At 37.7% G+C, this 18,730-nt stretch overlaps 1 protein-coding gene across 1 annotated transcript; it reads left to right on the plus strand.

The window, feature by feature from the left end:
- The first annotated feature begins 3,676 nt into the window (after window positions 1-3,676).
- Window positions 3,677-7,122, plus strand: MS3_00003414 (uncharacterized protein). Its single transcript, XM_051211208.1, has 2 exons — window positions 3,677-3,912; window positions 5,530-7,122. Exons 1-2 carry the CDS (start codon window positions 3,810-3,812, stop codon window positions 5,880-5,882), a joined length of 456 nt encoding a protein of 151 aa, XP_051071246.1. The 5' UTR covers window positions 3,677-3,809; the 3' UTR covers window positions 5,883-7,122.
- Window positions 7,123-18,730: the final 11,608 nt, after the last annotated feature.

Consider the following 18,730-nt stretch of genomic DNA (forward strand, 5'->3'; position numbering starts at 1 on the left):
AAAACAAAACCCGTTGTTAAGGAAGTAGAAAGATCATTAAACCGGTAAGAAAATATTATCCCTCAAGCTGATGAGTTCTGATCAATAGCTTAAAACTGCATACAGAAAGCCAAAATTATGAGTATACCCTGATGGTTAGGTCCTCACTGAATAACTTGAATGATATGGGTTCTGTCCTTGGTGTAATCATAAATGAACACTATCGTAGGGTCTTTTAATATTCAGTGCTTCCTAGTTTTTAACAGTACTTTAAATCAGTGCGTGATGAATACTGCAAGTCCATCAATCCTCATAACTTCAGTCTACAGAAATCAATATAGAAGTGACATTAATTCATGATCGTCATCGTGATGATGATTAAAGTAATCATAATAGTAATAACAATATTAAATAATATGAATGTCCAGTTAGGAATACATCATGAGAAGCAACTGATAAAGAGGATGGGGAAAACTTTTATGCAAACTATTACCAAAATTATTTGGATTAAAGTCGGGACTACCATATTTTGGCGTAGGATAAACAAAGTGGGTTTGAATACGTCAATGTTTTTTTCAAAAATATAGTTCTGTAAGCAGATGCTGATGGCTTACGGCATATATATAGTGCCATTTTGCGAAATACTAGGGCTTGTTACATAACAGTTTTTTCCATATTGTTTACCAAATAGGAAAGAGTTGCACTAGCCGTAGACCTGATACCCGATTTTCCCATCCATGCTGTAAGTTTGAGCAAGCTTAATGATAAAGTCCTGTAAATACAGCCTATTTGACTAACACTATAGCACCAGCCAAAATAATAGACGACATATTTTTTAACTTCACCAGAAAACTGTTGGTCAATATCGGACCTAGATGGTGTCCCATTTTCAATTCATCTGTCAGTCTGTAAAGTCCATTATTAAACGTGTGGTGGACAATCACTGTGTATTTGACCAAAAACATCTTCATTTTACTTACTGGGATCAGTATAATTGTTTTTCTTTATAATACTTATTTACTTATGCCTGTTACCCCTCATAGTGGAGCATAGGCCGCCAACCAGGGTTCTACATTGACCTCTGTCCTGGGCAATGCTTTCCAGTTGCTATTCATTATCTTTACAATACACGTTCGTATATGCTGATGGTGACCATTTTGGTCATGACTTTTATCTATATTCTCCAACTAACTGCTTCATATAACATATTTATGGATTTATAACTTAAGAGCCTGGAAAAGTTTTAAAAACAATCATTCACCTAAATATAATGTCTAAAATAATTTGTTTACTAGTAGATCGATTTACGCTCGAAATCCACCATGTTTGCAGAATATATTTACCGAACAATCAGGAAATGAACTAAATTTCTGAAAAACGTATTTCATTCTCTAATGGAACTTGGATTTTATTGATATTTTTTTCAAGTTACACGTGTTTCTAGTCAAATCGTCTTCACAAACACCCTTTCACCTTATATTTCTCTCTTAAACTTCATTTTTTAAGTTAACTAAATTGTTGAGACAATGAAATATTAAATAGGTATTACTCGATTGTTTTCCATAGCTGCCTAGAAATTATGGACTCATATGATATCTGCTGCAGTACTATTATATTATTTATAAATAAAACAATATCGACTTTAGAGTACTGGGACTGTAATGAACAAGAGCACCAGTGGGGACAATCGGATGTATCCGACACGTAATTACAGGACTTGTTAATAAAATCTAACAATCATAAATTAAATGCTTAGTTTGCAAAATGTCTACCAATTGTCTCAAAATGACTCAGAATTCATTGCTCTTGCACTTTCATACAAATTACATCTTGTTTCTGTTCTTTACTGTTCGATCCTCTTGTCACTCTGCTGCCAGACCTTCTGTTCACGACTAACATCATATACTACTTATGTCAATATAAGTAGCACACACCATAGCATGTCTAAAATATATGTAATACTAAGAAAATTTCATTTACGAATATTTAGGATTTAATTTGTTTTGTCCGCTGACTGTATATGACGTTATGTTCAAATTCATTAGACAATTAAATAAGCTAAAAGCCTAACAAAATCACTTGCTTATCATTTATGATGTTTAGAACCTGTTGGTTGACTAAATGGAAAACACTGCATGATTTTTTTTCACTCATTTTGTTCTCATGATTACATACCAGTTGGTTTCACATGAAGTAACAGAATCATTCACTGAATCAAATCGTAACAAAAGAATTCCAAATTCATTCAGTTTCAAGTCTGTTTTTCATCTAAGTTCATATTAGTTTCCTTTGTTAGATCATATATTCTTTATAAAATCTTATCAGCACACGTCTACAATGAAGGCACTGTTATTGTCTAAACACAGTTTACAGTAACTAATTTAATGAGTACAGGTAATATGTTATATTTGTAGATTATATTCATCTGAACAACGAAGTCACTCCCGTTGTATACCTTCCATGTTTTCATCGCAGATAACGCGATCATAAACCCAATCATATATATTTTCTCTTCTGAAAGTAATCAAATATTGTTTCTAAATGAAACAGGTGTATCTACAAAATTCTAAACCCATTATGGATTTTTGTTTTATAGGCTGTGGCTACTAAGATCCTTGTGAATTCACATGACAAGCTCAGATAGAAAAAATTCGTTTGACTTGAATTTTACTGCTTTTCTTCCATTAAGTGAACAGCAGTGCACTATGGAACAATATCCATGAATGTCAGAAATGGTAATAATAAAATAAATGAATACTTATTTACATTCATAATTACCAACTGTATAAAGAAAATAAATGAAAGCAAAGATTTTCAACTTATCTTAAATACGTAGTCATTCCACTTTACCGATAAATTCTTAAAAGTCATACTGATTAGATAACTATTTACCAGTGACACTCAGTATGATGAAAAAGCTAAATTTCCTACGTATGCTCAACGCTACATTGCTAAAGCATTGAGTAAACGTTTATAAAGTTGTATCTGAAAAAGATATCCGGTTGTCGAACTTCATAAAGTTTAAAATTTCGGGTCAGTATTTTGACTTTAAAAACTATTGCTCCATTTAAATTTATAACGTAATTAATTGGAGAAATTTTTCATTTTTGATAGATTATTTAGTAATTTACCGAACACAGATTTCAAGATAACGTACGGGATAAAACTGACATGTGATGCTGACATATCTGCCAATGGAATGGATAGAAAATATGAAAATAAAAATCAATCTCTGATACATTTCGAGGACATATTTATTTTGTTTAGTAATGTCTGTATTCTTTTACTGGGGTAATGTAATGATGCTTTTACTGGAAGACTCCAGTTACCATCATTGAAAGTAACCAAACTTTATCGAAACGAAATTCAGAACATGTAGTTTCTTCATTGTCAGTAAGAAATTTAATCACAACTAAAAAAATGAATCGCCGAATGAATACCATCCTTATCGTAAAAAAAATATATTTCCATGACATTTGATGATTAGTTCCTGATTGCATTTACTCATTCAATGAAAAATGTACTACCTATTGCTTACTATTAGCTTTTTCTCATTGGTGTCTTATTATTCTGAATAAAAAATACGTTACATAAGTTCTCTCCCATTTTATACCACTATGACGTGTATATATTTTTATTCGTGTTGGTGAACAATCATAAACTTTCAGTATATTTAAGGAATAACTAAATAATCATATACAAATGCAAACTAGATAATGGAATAAACTGAAGTAGCAAACAAAATTAAGTTGGTAACCATAAATGAACTATTGTTAGGATTTATATAATTCAAAAATATTTTTATTGACAAGGAATATTCTGGTCAAGAAATGCCTGTGTGTATTAACTACGAGGCAGTGAATGGGCTTGATATTCAATCTCGTGTAAATATGAAGGGTGTTTCAACAAGGAATTACAAAGCAAACAACGAAGGTGAGATCAAGTTTGTTACATGTTTATTCTGTGGCAAATTTCATTTTCGTAATTCATGTGCATTTCGTTATGCTAAATGTTTTAAATGTGGTAAGATAGGACACGTTCAGTCAGTATACAAAGCTGCTGTTCATTTTGCCTCAAGTGGTACTGAATCTTGTCATTTAGATCCCAGTAATTCGGCTGTTCCTAATGATCATTTATCTTTGTCTACCGTTTTGAAAAGTAATGTTCTTCTTCAAACTTCCAATTCGAGGATGCTATGAATTGATAATAATAGACTATAATTCTTCATACATGCCTTGTGAATTTTTAGTCAGTGAAACAGGACTGTCAATACTGGATTTAAAAAATTTGAAAGGAATTAATGTGGAGTTGTCTTTACTAGTTTCCTAAGACAATTCCGATGTTTTACTTAAAGATTTGATAGCTGCGTGTGCTAGGTGCAGTGGAGGTATTAAAATTCAGCCCATAAAACGTCAAGTACAGGGTGAACCAGTCTTTCTTAAAAGACGAATAATTCTTTATGGTCTTCGAGAAACAGTACACAAAACGGTGACCGATTTGTGTGTGAAAGATATAATTGAATCTATTCAGTCTTCAGTATGGGGTACTCCTATTGTTACGCCGTTGAATTCGTACGGTAGTACCCTTAGAATATGTGGTAACTGTAGATTAACACTGAACTCTTGTTTGGTGAAATAAACATGCACGACGGTGGAGGCTGAACATATTGTAAGTCGACTTCATGATTCTAAAGTGTTCTGGAAAGTTGGATTAAAAGATGCTTATCTTCAAATCCGTTTAGATCAATCTCCATCTATTTTGGCCACAATTAACACTCCTTTTGGTCTGTTTAAATACAACTCACTTCCATTTAATCTAAGTTGTTCTCCAGCCATATTTCAGGAAGTTATGAATAAGGTAGTCAGTGATCTTGAAGTTGTTGAAGTTCATCAAGATGATTTCATTGTTCATGGTTCTGATAAGGTAGTTCGTGACCAGAGACTTATTGCTTAATTACGTCGTTTAATTGAGAAGAATATTATAGTGAATCCAATTCAGTGTTTATTTTGTGTATCTAGTTTCAAATGTCTTGGATACCTAGTTGATGGTAATGGTTCTAAACAAGATATCACACGACTAACTCCACTGACAAATGCACCATCTCCAGAAAATCCTATAGAACTACTTTCACTAATGAGTGCCTTTCAATACTATTCCCGTCTTATTTCAGATTTTTCTTTTCGTGCCAATTGTTTTTTTTAATATTTTGACATCCAATCGCTTCAAATGGGGTGAGGAACAAAAGTCATGCTTATGAAGTCTACTAAAGTTTCTTCAAAGTGATGCTGTTCTTCGAACTTACTCCCCCAGTGTATATTCCACACTTATTATTGATGCATCACCTATGGGTGTTGGTGCAGTTTTGTAGCAGGAAGGTAGACTGGTTATTTGTATTTCGCGTAAACTTACTGTGATTAACAAACTCAGCGAGAAGCATTGTCTGTGTTTTGGGCTGTTAAAAGAGTCCATAAATATTTATTCGGAATGAAATCCACTATTGTTACTGACCATGAGTCTTTAACGTTTATTTATCATCCCGAAAACCCTTAGCATGTTGCTCGGATGCTATGGTTCAACGATGGAGTATTGCTTTGAGTGTCCATGACTACACGGTTCAGTACAGAAGTGCCAAACAAATTCAACACGATGAATACATTTCTGGACAATCATGTTGGTGGTCAGAGATAAATTCAGATACATGTCGTATAGCAAACAATTGTGAAAAATATCATAAGTCCAGAAATCAGCGTTCGAAATTAAGTCCATGGACAGCATCATCTGAGGCCTGGCGGAAAATTCACCCAGACTATTGTGGTCCATTTCTCGGCCAATACTATGCACTCGTAATCATTGATTCTGTTTCTGAGTGGCCTGAAGTTTATCACAACTTCAACAAATTCTGACCTCACAATCCAAGCATTGAGAAAGGTGTTTAGTCGACAAAGAATTACCTATGGTGTTAGTGACGGATAATGACTCTCGTTTCGCTGCGGATGCAGTCACTAACTGGTTGAATGGTATAGAGCGCAGACATTTGTTCACTGCTCCCAGGCTTCATTTTTCTGATGGCCAGGCAGAAAATCTTATCAGGAAATCGGAAACTGCTATTAATTCCATTGCTACTTCATTGCTACTTTAATGAACTGGAGAAAGAAGGAGATATATGTCTACTGCAATAGAGGAATGCTAAACATTCTGTAGCGAGGGAGACCACATCAAGCTAATAAAAGGAAGGATTCTTCGTTCGAATATAAGGTGTTTGGAGTCTGCGGAAGTTACATATTATCGTGGAAATGATCTTTGACCAGCCACGGGGATTGCGGTGAATGTTGGGAAATGTATAGTACGAATTCTAGATATCAATGACTTAAGTCTACACAACCGACACGTTGATCAAATACAATTCCAGGAACCAGGTGAGTCTGATCCAATTTCGATTGTTAATTCTAATACTTATGAGTACATTCTAGACAATAAGGAGTCTTAATCCAGTACACTGTCGAACAGACATTGGATGAACTTAAGAAGAGAACGTATAATCGATTGCAAACACTTAGACTCCAATTTAAGCTGTGGCGGATGTATTGTTTTATGAACTAAAGCTTCCTTTGTACTGGTTGAATGTTTGATTTCGAATTCCAAATACAGTACATTCGTTTGTGCATATCTAGTACTTCTTAATTAACTTGCGTTATTCTTTGGATTCCTGGTTTATACTACAACTCAAGTACTTCTAATTATCACACCTCTCTGACTAGTGATCTGTGAAAATGCATTCAAATGCGAAGTGTATGGAGACTAGAATATCATATATTATCACCGTCAGGAACTGCGCTGGTTGACGTACACGACCTGGTCCCATTTAAACAGCCATGTTCACCAAGCTCGGGAGCCCTATTTTGACCATTTTCTAAAGTTCACTGCTGGAGAAGTTAACAAGGGAATAGAATTCATTTTAGTGAATAAGTTGTGCAACTAAGGTTTGATGGCAAGTTATATAAGTAGAGATTTCGACAATGTTATAAGAAGACGAAGGTTATCGGGATTATGTAGTATAAAAAAGTGTGATGCTGCCAAACAGATCGTTTGATCGCGAATCCCTTTGGGGACCGAAAATCTATACTTAAAACAGCTAGTCTCCTTGACAAAGTTTAATAATGCAATGAGAAGACGATGGTTATAAGGATTATGTGATATATTCGTGCAATACATTTCGAGAAATCTGGTCACGCATATACTTGTTAAGATATTTTATATTAAATTTAAAGTTCAACTAGACGAATTAAAAGGTAAGTGGAGACAAAGACAGTAATACGGTACAAGTGAACAACATGAAAACCACGCTGGATAATAAATCACTATTACCAGGGTAGGCTATACGGGAACTGAAACTCCCTTTATGTGTTCATGACGATTCAGGCCCATGTCACTTCAGGTAGTGGAGCAGAAACTTTGGTCGTTGCGGATGAACTAGCCAACTACCTGAGCCTAGATGGAATGCATAGAATTGTATTCTTGAAGACGTCAAGTAATCAGTCATTGTCGCTATGTAACGAAGTCGATACAAAATTTCATTCATCAAATTTTTCGTCACATGTTAAGATTCAAAAGGTGTGGATGGTTGAGAGATTACGTTCATTATATAGAACTGTATCGACGGCAAGTCAGGGAGCGTGCTGTTCTCAATTAAAGGATTTGAACTTTCCAAGGGTAGAAGTAGAGAATTTCAAATTGTTAATCGGATGTGGTGCACAGGACGCATGCGAGATAAAAGATCTAACGACTGAAAAGGCGACTGAGCCATACACTATAAGGACTAGATTAGAATGGACGCTGTTTGAACCCTACGAAAGACCTGACGATAGCACCCGTGCGCTTAGCCACCCTTCTGCTGAGGATGAATTAAAGTATAACCTCATCACTTTGCTTCACTACACTGACTTTTCAGGATGAGACATTTTGATAATGAGGATAAATTCATTAGGTTTGTAGATCACCAACGTAGATGATTTATTTCGAATGATTGGGAGCCTCCTTGGGTTAGATGGGAATGGTGTGACCAACAGCTAACTTCGAAGCAACACCTCGCGATCAGCACCTAACGTGGTTTACGCCCTAGTAATATTAAAGCACTATTGTTGCTTGGAAGACCGTAAAACGCGAAAGTCGCTATCGCAGAAATATATTAGTTAGAACATGTACAAGAGAAAGTGTAACCACCATCATATGATCCAGTCCATGGCGCAAGATAAATTGATTCGCGTTGGTCGTCCTTGATCTTGATGAATTGTTCGATATTCGGTGACCCACTGCTGGATGATTTGGCTACGGCTCGGTGAAATTTCGCTGGCCCTACATGTGCATTATGCATGAAAATAAAAAGCTAGTTCACATGTGTAACTTATTGATAAGTTTTGGCACGATATACAAAGCCAAGGCAAAGAGTTCATGATTCAAAAGGTTCCTAAGTTTATAAGGATTTACCTTACTCAAATAGACTAGCCACAATGTTAGTGACGGATTTCATTCTCAATAATGACCTTACTGAGAGAAACCCGACCGTTTCTGAACCAAATGAATTGATAAAAGGAACGCTGGAACCATATCGGAACTTTGGAACGGAGAAATTAGTTTTTGATTTTCAGACGTTTCATGGGAATTTGACTGAAAAATTTATTTTGTCTTATATAACATTCATCTCCGACCAGGTTGGAGTCATAGCTACAGTAAAATTACCAGCCAAACTGGTTTTGCAGGACGCATGTCGACAGAAACTTGACTGTGACATAGAGTTACCCAAAAAATTTCAAGCAAAGTGGAATTGTCGGTCTTGTCATATGAAAGGACTGAACAAATTATGAATACTGACATGTCTGAGATCAGATTGTGAACAGTTGTGTGCCCCGATTCGTTGTTTCTTTAATGCCTCCAAGCCTGTATATGGTGTTATTGCATACATCTGTTATAGAGATGTTTCTATTCAAATTCGTTGAAAATTTCTTCTAGCCAAGTCTAGGTTTGCTCTTTTGAAACATGTTAGTTCACCTACAGTGGTAGTAATAGCCTAGATGTTGTGCCAATACTACGAAACATGTCAAAGGACAGTCAAATTTCTCCATTTATTCGGTTTTTTATTAGACGGATTGGTTAATCGTGCTTCATTCTACAAAACTTTGCAACTTCAAGATTAGATAGGTTCGTAAGTAATACGTTAGCAACCGTACATCAGTTATCTACTCCAAACTAATGGAGACTAGTGAATGGTAGACTGATTCCTGAGGATTATGCACAAATTATAGATCACAATAAGCCAACGGTTTTAAGACCTGTCATTCATGTAGGGGAAAGAAATCAAGCTGTGAAACCTGATAGAAAGTGATAACATTTTGACCCGTTTAATACCATGAGAGTTTGAATCTTGAAACCACAATGACAATTTCATACATTCAAATCACGGTTCGCATTACTGTGGGTACTTTTATGACCCAGGAGGTTTACTGTGGCATGTCAAACTACCGGAATATGAAATATCTAACCTTAGCGATGATTGATGGGTATCGATAATTCGAAAAGAGATATAATGTAATAAGTTCACAGTGGTTCATACATTGTTTAACAAAATAACCTAACCAGTCGATTGTTAATATCTGAAAACAATGTTTCTAGATAGCAAGAGGAGGGTTCATAAAGGACGAAAACGAAGATGGGAGTGAACAGACTGATTTGTCGAACTTTCATAAAGAATCTCAACTCTTTTGCGTTAGAGGGTCTGATTCGCATTGACGAGTGTCAAAAAACATCGTCTCTACCATTCGGAACCAAATATCTGGTTACACTTTCTAATAAACCAGTTGTTACGGATTTGATTGTAATGCCCTATCCTTTTCTATACGCCCATATCGAAACTACCCAAAGATTAGGCAGTGTAGGGAACGATTTCCTACAGGTTTAATTCTGAGCTATTCTCTAGACCGTCGAATACAGAGTCTTGGTTTGGCCAAAGTCAGAACAAGCAAGCTCAGAATTAAACCTGTAGGAAATTGCTCCCTACAGGCAGTCTCCATAAAGAGTATTAGACTTTTAGAGGTTACTGCCCAGAGTACTGAAAAAATGCTGTCTATACAGAAGATGTTATTCTATGCCACGTCTCCAAATAGTGGAGCCATTGCTGGAATCCAGGGTAGAGGTCAGCTCATCACCTTTCAACTCCTTAGGCATGGACATTGTCGAGGCATTCAACACCGTGTGAGGAGTAGCTGTCGAGAAGCGCCATGACTACCTATTCGCCTCATTCTGCAGCAGTCATCCACACTATAATGTCTAACTCCCTAGATATAAACTCATTTGTATGTGTACTATCAAGTTTTGTCGCCAGGCTAGGATGCTCGGGGCACATTTTTAGTAATGGTGGTACAGTTAGAAGTACTCTAGGAACGTCTCTGTTCCACGATTTACTGATAGATGAAACCTCGAAAACCATTTTGGCTGAGGCTGAGTCAATGCTGAACGACAGATCCCTCATGAATATGACGGGTGTGTATGTTGCCAAAGAGGCATGTGCTCCAAATAAGTCATTATTGGTCCATGTGGGATCGTCACTCCACAAAGATTCGGAGGACAAGACTTTAATATATAGTAGCTAGGTGACTTAGTACTGAAGGAAGTAATAGCCTATAGTTTAAGTCCATTAACAATCAGGTTGGCAAAGTCCCTGGCGAACGAGTCCAAACGGCGTATTTGTGGGTAGCAATTCAGAATGTATCAGATTTATGCTGACTAAAGGAAGTCAATTGTTTGGTGACTATAACCCAGAATCATGGATGCAGAGGGCGTTTCAAGGGGATTGTAAGATGTAATCAATAAATAAACCAACCGACTATAGTACTACTCGACATCCACCACTTTGACTCTCTTTAGCCTTGTATAAATATGCCTTGTCTATTCGCTAACCAAAATCATCTGTGTTCGCTATAAACGATTACCGTTATGTCAACTCATTTTTCCGCGTCTTCGTATACTGGTTTTGTGCATAGTTTACATTGAGCGTGATCTTATTCGAATATATACGGATTTTAAAATATTCTGTAATACTTGATTGTCCACAGACCAAACCCTCAGGCTACCAAAGGCAAAGACTTAGCTTGTCCTAAGTTAAAACAAGTAGGCTATTTGGTTTGCCCAACCTTATGTTTTTAAAGAAATAAGGTGTTTGTCACACTGATGAAATCTTAAATTAATGAGTTCACAACACAGAACTTATTAAGTAGGCATGATGAAACACTCTCAAAGTTATCGAAAGACATGGCTACAAAAGACTTAGAGTGATAGCTTGGACTGTTTTGCTAGTTTCCAAACAGATTTTATGTGTATCTGTTATGACCTATCAATTATTTGCAAATTATTATTTTGGGCTTCTCAAAAACAATCTCAACGTTCAATAAGGACAAAATTATTTTTAAAGAAATTTCACATGCCGATCGTTCAAATAATGTAGATGAGTTATTATTACAGTCGGGAATTTCGGAAGTACTAGTATTGAAGTATTAACCCTGTGATGTAGTAAGACAGGGATATTTATACCGGTGTCGCGACCAGTACTATATTAACACTACTTACTATACTTCAGCTTATTGAGACATGTTCATGCCCAACTATTCTTTACCCCTATACGTCCTGGTTACTTTCACAATTTGTCCCAATGTCATACTTGTCATCGATAAACGATTTATTATCTTGTTTTTACGGTATTTCGAATCGCCCATACAAACATATTATTTCATCTCTTAGACAGTCACAACATAAATCCATGTCGAATTCTTGTGCGCTTATTAGTTTGCTCATAATCGCATGCTAACACTTTCATTTTTCTCCAGGCCTGTACGATATTCATGCATCATTTTACATATGTGTAACACTTTCGTAATACACACTCGTATTAGCATTAGTTCCTAACCACACGATCTTTGAAGCCGAGTTTACAATTATTGGGAAGACTTACTTTCAACACGTAACGCTTAGTGAAGGTCAACAGAGGTAAATGCAGGAACAACTGGTCGAAATCGCATGGTTCGATCATGCATGTGCGGTCACATAACCACTCACTTATTATATCCAATATATTACTCTCTGCCTAGCTCAAATGTGTTTGCTGAATCACAAGGCATCAAATATTTGATTGTTACGATGGAAAGCGTTAGTGTGGACAATGATGTGACTTCCATGTAAGATCTTATAGATTAAGTAGTCTTACTATCACACATCAACAATGTTGGGATTAGATCTGTTATTATAGTATCAAAAATACGTCTACTAACATCAAATTAGACCTCAATTCTAAACACTTACATCTCACGTAGCGCTTTACTCTATCACAAGTAGTGCAACGTTTTTCACTTCTTTTTATAACGTCGGTCACATACTTGCACACTTTTATTTTCAAAAACAGACTTTATTAAAATAATGTTCAATTTTGTACACGGAACTTAGTAGCCTCGGGTCACATGTCAAGCCCGCATAGGTTCTCTCAGCCTCTAAACAAACCCGGTAGGTTATTTTCATTTAGTCACGTTTTGACCCTTTCAATCATTTGCTTAAAACCTTCATTACTCTTGTGTAAGCGTATATGTGTATGCTTGCCTCACTCATCTCATGTCCTGGCTTATATTTGCTTGGCTATAAATAGTGAATCGAGTTTCATAAAATGAAGTTGGAGTGCTTGTCTCCCTCTCCGCTCCCTTGTTTCTCAGTCTTGATATCTGTCTGAAAAACGAAACAGTTGGGTAGAACACTTCAAAGAACTTTTGAATCGACCAGCCCCACTGAACCCACCCAACATCGAAGCAGCACACACGGACCTCCCAATCACTGTTGGTCCACCAGCAATCGAAGAAATCAGCATGGCCATCAGATAAATCAAGAGTGGCAAAGCAGCAGGACCAGACAACATTCCAGCAAAGGCACTAAAAACATACGTAGCGGTAATTGCAAGGATGCTCCACATTCTCTTCAATAAGATTTGGGATGAGGAACAAGTACCAACAGACTGGAAAGAAGGACTTCTGGTCAAAATACCAAAGAAAGGCGATCTCAGTAACTGTGATAACTACAGCGGCATCACTGTTCTTTCAATGCCGGGAAAAGTCTTCAACAGGGTATTGGTAAGCAGGATGAAGGACTGCGTAGATGCCCATCTTCGAGACCAACAGGCTGGATTCCGTAAGGATCGATCGTGTACAGACCAAATCGCAACTCTACGGATCATTGTGGAACAATCAAGTGGATGGAATTCATCACTCTACATCAACTTCATTGACTACAAAAAAGCATTTGATGGCGTGGACAGAACAACACTATGGAAGCTTCTTCGATACTATGGCGTGCCTCAGAAGATAGTCAATATCATACAGAATTCCTATGATGGATTACACTGCAAAATTGTGCATGGAGGACAGTTGACAGACTTGTTGGAAGTAAAGACCGGTGTCAGGCAAGGTTAATTACTCTCACCCTTTCTCTTTCTCCTGGTGATCGACTGGATCATGAAGACATCAATATATGAAGGAAAGCACGGGATACAGTGGACATCTAGGATGCAGCTGGATGATCTAGACTTCGCAGATGATCTGACCCTTCTATCCCTAACGCATCAGCAAATGCAGGAGAAAACGACCAGTGTAGCGACAGCCTCAGCAACAGTAGGTCTCAACATACACAAACAGAAAAGCGAGATTCTCCGATACAACACAGCATGCACCAATCCAATCACAATTGACGGAGAAGATTTGGAAGATGTAAAAACTTTTACATATTTGGGCAGCATCATTGATGAGCAGGGTGGGTCTGATGCAGATGTGAAAGCGCGGATCGGCAAAGCGAGAGCAGCATATTTACAACTGAAGAACATGTGGAACTCAAAACAACTATCAACCAACACCAAGATCAGGATTTTCAATACAAATGTCAAAACAGTTCTACTGTATGGGGCGGAAACCTGGAGAACTACGTAAGCCATCATCCAGAAGATATAAATGTTTATTAACAGTTGTCTACGCAAAATACTTCAGATCCGTTGGCCGGACACTATTAGCAACAACGTACTGTGAGAGAGAACAAACCAGATCCCAGCGGAGGAAGAAATCAGAAAGAAGCGCTGGAAGTGGATAGAACACACATTGAGGAAAGCACCAACTGCGTCACAAGACAAGCCCTCACATGGAATCCTCAAGGCCAAAGGAAGAGAGGACGACCAAAGAACACATTACGCCGGAAAATGGAAACAGACATGAGAAAAATGAACAAGAATTAAATGGAACTAGAAAAGAAGGCCCAGGACAGAGTGGGTTGGAGAATGCTGGTCGGCGGCCTATGCTCCATTGGGAGTAACAGGCGTAAGTAAGTAAGTAATGCTTGTTTATACTTATGAACTGAAGCAATTTTGAGATACACATGTGTGTGACTCATTTCCAGAATATAGGTGACGGTTTTCATTTTTAATTGGGATAGTTTTTTGTGATAGTTATGTTCGAAAGGCGACTCCAATCACACACACATGCGAATTAAAAATTTTTGAACCAAACTGTCAAGGAACGTAGACCTGCCACTCGCTCGTTACTGAAAACGACAATTAACTCGTACTGATGCACACTTTTTAGAAGCAGACTATATGGTTTCTGTAAAATACACACCTGTTCCTAATTCGTATCTGTCCGACATACGTCAGACATGATGCTTTTGAAATCAGTGTTTTCTAAAAAGGACGCGAGACAGTACTTAGAGTAGGACATAATGTTGGGTCTACCAGTCACCTTAGAAGAGGCAAATATCGAGAAATAAGGTGGAGTGGCAGTGAGTATAAGCAGTGACTGAGGTATCTATTAACCAAATTTTATGTTCTTTAGTTCTCTTTGTCTTAACTTTTATTGCTCGACTTCGTTTAAAGATTTACCCTTATTACCTAATTTAACTATTGTATGTTACCGAGCAACTGACAATGGTGTCGTGTCCGACTAAACTCAATGTTACTTCATGGCTCAGCTGATGAGTGTTGACGTTTCACTATTAGCTGAAAAAGATCACGCGAATCTTTTCAGATAAATTATTGATCATGTCTCCTTGCGAATATTTTTACTGATTGCCAGTTACTGAGCACTTATTTGTTAATCATTCCTTTTCAGGTTAATACGTTATTTTGTGTTAAAGAAACATCTGATTGCATAGCACCCTTAACTGAGGTGGCTCAGTCGAATATCTGTACCATATCACTCTTAGGTGAGTCGGGGTGCTCATCTATGACAATAATTTGTCAGCTTAGACTGTATTTCCTTGACACTGATCGTTTACTAAATGTTTGCTCGCATATTTCATTCATGGTGTCTAGAATGGCTAACTTTGAGGTCCCCTAGCAAGAATAGACTTCAGACAGCAGCGTTATCAGACAGTGTATGTCCATTTTTGTACATTTATTGGTAGAGTGGAACCTTTTTTCGTCCCACACATTATATAATTGAAGACGAGATAAGAGTTGTTGTTGTTCTCCTATCTGTGCTGCCTGTTGAACTTACGTTTTCTATTTTATTTTAGTTGTTCCTACAAAATAGCTTAGTATATGGTAATTCAAGCTCTCACATTATGACTGGAGCATTGACACTTGACGAAAAAGGAATGGCAGGCAAAAATAGAAGTTCATGACAAACTGATAAAGTCATTAGCATTTTCAAGCACTCCATAGTCTTTAAGTACAATAGATATTCAACGTTTAACAAGGAGAAAACCCAACGATGAGGAAGGCAGGAACAATCAATTGAGTGAGTTCGAATCCATCGCATAACACGGCTTGGCTTTGCAGGCGTGGTCATCATTGACTGTGAACATATACCTTTTGTTCATATTAAATATATTATTCCAGCTCTAGCCTAAGTGTGTTCTTCATAATATATTGGTGATTGTTACCGCGCGATGATTTGGTGAAGATGATAATATGACTTCCAAATAAGATCTTATAGATTAGGAAGTTACATCATGACAAATCTACAGGCTCTGTATTAAGTATATTATTAGAGCGATACTAATATCATATTAGGCCATAATTCTACACACTCACCATACTACTGACAGCATAAGAAATGCATCGTGTATACCTATTAAAATTTCGGAATTATCAAAATGTACTGCCAAGTTTATTTATCTAACAGTCGAATCCTGATAATGTGATACTGACGAATCCTTCAGTCTGTTTGGTCTTACTGAACCACAGAATTAAAAGCTCTCAATTACCTATTTAATCTTATCTGTAATGCAGATTAAAAATGTTCGATAATTCGACCAATGTTATTTACAACCGAGTGTCTTCCTATTCTCATTTATTTGGCGAATTTTCCAGTGATTTTCAAAATAATCACAAGAGGAGGGGACGATGAAGAAAATGAGTCGGAATAATCTCCAATCCAGCCTCGCCCACTAGTATCTCCACAGCTCAGTCAATATTTGAAAGGAATGCTCTAAAGTGATTTGATGGTATGTATCCACAGGGATAAAGGCAGATAATTAATCCGAGGTGATGGGGATTGAGGGTTGCAAGCATACGTAAGAAGCCTTCTCAAGTGAAGGCCTGTGTGGGTAGCAGATGATATTGTGAGAAGATTCGGTTACACAATGTTAGAAGTTGATGTTCGAGGTAAGTGCCTGATGTGATATGTGAACCACATCCTCAATAGACTACACAATTTGGATAACAAACCTCCTAACTCGAAGCCGCCACTAGGCCGTTTAACTGATGCAGTCAATCCGAAGCGAAAAGATAAGCGCAGAATTGGCAGCTAGACCCCGAGAAGACGACGTTCTCGTTAATGCCTCCAGTTAAATCCAAGAAGCAATACTTAGTTTTCGGGACGGAATGATTTCATGGTAAGCTTTTTTGCAGGCTTGCGGAAAATAATTAGTAACTTGGGCAGTTGACTGGAATTGCCATCAGAGTAAATCCCCCGAGGAGATGCGAATAAATTCTTAGCTCACTTAGCTCAATAGAAGGTATTGATCCAACCAATTAATCAATAAGTAATTCTAACAGTTGAAATCATGAGTCAATTGAAGTTAGGCCACCATGGAAAACCTGTATGCACTGGACGGCCGTTTCGCCCCAGTATAGGACTACTCAGCAGTGCGCATCCACGATCCCGCCGCCCGCGACATTCGAACCCAGGACCTATTAGTCTCGAACGCGAGCGCTTAACCATTAAAACCACTGAGCCGGCATCCAACGGTGTAAATGTCTAACTTCAACCAATCCACGAGGCTACGCCACCGTACACCATTGTCTTCGGCGAGTTGATATCTCACAACAGACCTGGTTGAACCACAATTATAACGGCTTCTCAATAAAACTCCAGGAAATGCCTCTTGATGTCAGTCACCAGTGAGCACGTGATTATTATCAGAAGGGGTTGACTCATGATTTCTAAAAGTCTCCACAAAACCCCTTCTGAAAACAATTCTAGATTAAAGGTTGTTTGTATTTTATCATGTTACCTATGTTACAATACTCTTTTCCCCTACATATTATACAGGATGTATTCACTCGTGGTAATGATAATAAATAGCTGAGCGTGGCTAATGAAACGATGGCATCCTATGGGCTTTAAGACAGGCATTCACCTGGTTGAATATTACGCTGTTCATCATAGTTTACGCCTAAGTTAGAACTAAGCTTGAGAACTGCGTTCAGACTGCGAGCCCCTGTTTAAGAGGTGACTCGGATATTTCGGAAAACGTAAAAGGGGCAGACATCCGTGTAAATCCAGAATTCCGGGGTTTTCCATAGAAAAAGCGGCTTGCAAAGCTAGACCTCGTGAAAACTGGTGCGCTCTTAAAGACCGAAGGTTACTTGTGGACGTAGCCTACACGGAGGTCACCAAAGCTTTCGACAAAGTTAGGAATAGTCTGGGTTTTAGGAAGTCCATGTGAATAAAAGACTTCTTAGTTGGGCGTTAACAAAGAGTTCGGGTGAACTCAAAGTTATCTAGCTGGGGAACTGTGGTTAGTGGAGTGCCCCAGGGTACAGTTTTGGGGCCCGTGTTATTCCTCTTGTATGCAAATGACCTTCCTCGTCTACCATCATCATCAGCCTTGCTAAGTGCTGATCATGTCAAGATATGGAGAGCGATATGAAGTAAGAAATATAGCTTAGAACTCCAAAATGACCTGGAGAAATTTTCTGAATGGTCTCAAACCTGGTAGTTGCCGATAAATACATCCAAGTGTATTGTGATGCATATCGGTCACCAAGGTACAGATACACACACGATGAATAACACTGAACTACCGGTTGTCCAGACACACAATGACTTAGGAGTCATCGTTAGCCAAGACTGAAAGACTACTGCACACTTCCGTGCAATAGCCGCCAAAGGTTTCAGAACTTTACAGTCAACACATCGGGCTTTTAGTCATGTCGACGCTAAGACGTTTTTGACTTTATATACAGTGTTCGTACGTTTTAAACTTGAGTACTGCATACATGCGGCTCGCCCCTGCTTAAAAAAGACAGTGAGCTTCTGGAAAAGGTTCAGAGAACGGCAACTAAGCTGATTCCCGGAATAGCGAAACTTCCTTCTGAAGCTCGCCTGGCCAAGCTGAACCTTTTCCCGTTGTCATATCGCAGAACTAGAGGCGACTTGATTACAGTTTTCATGTTGCTGAGTGATAAATTTTCACCCCCACTTTTCTTGTGTCCCGAAACAGAGAATTTACTAGGACA

This window comes from Schistosoma haematobium, chromosome ZW, assembly GCF_000699445.3.
Source record: "Schistosoma haematobium chromosome ZW, whole genome shotgun sequence".
NCBI lineage: Eukaryota > Metazoa > Platyhelminthes > Trematoda > Strigeidida > Schistosomatidae > Schistosoma > Schistosoma haematobium.

Bases quoted from the DNA above. Each gene is read 5' to 3' on its own strand.
- MS3_00003414 (XM_051211208.1), top strand. From the start codon at position 3,810: ATGCCTGTGTGTATTAACTACGAGGCAGTGAATGGGCTTGATATTCAA. The intron at 3,913-5,529 runs GTGAGATCAAGT...GAAAACCCTTAG, and splicing joins TTACAAAGCAAACAACGAAG to CATGTTGCTCGGATGCTATG.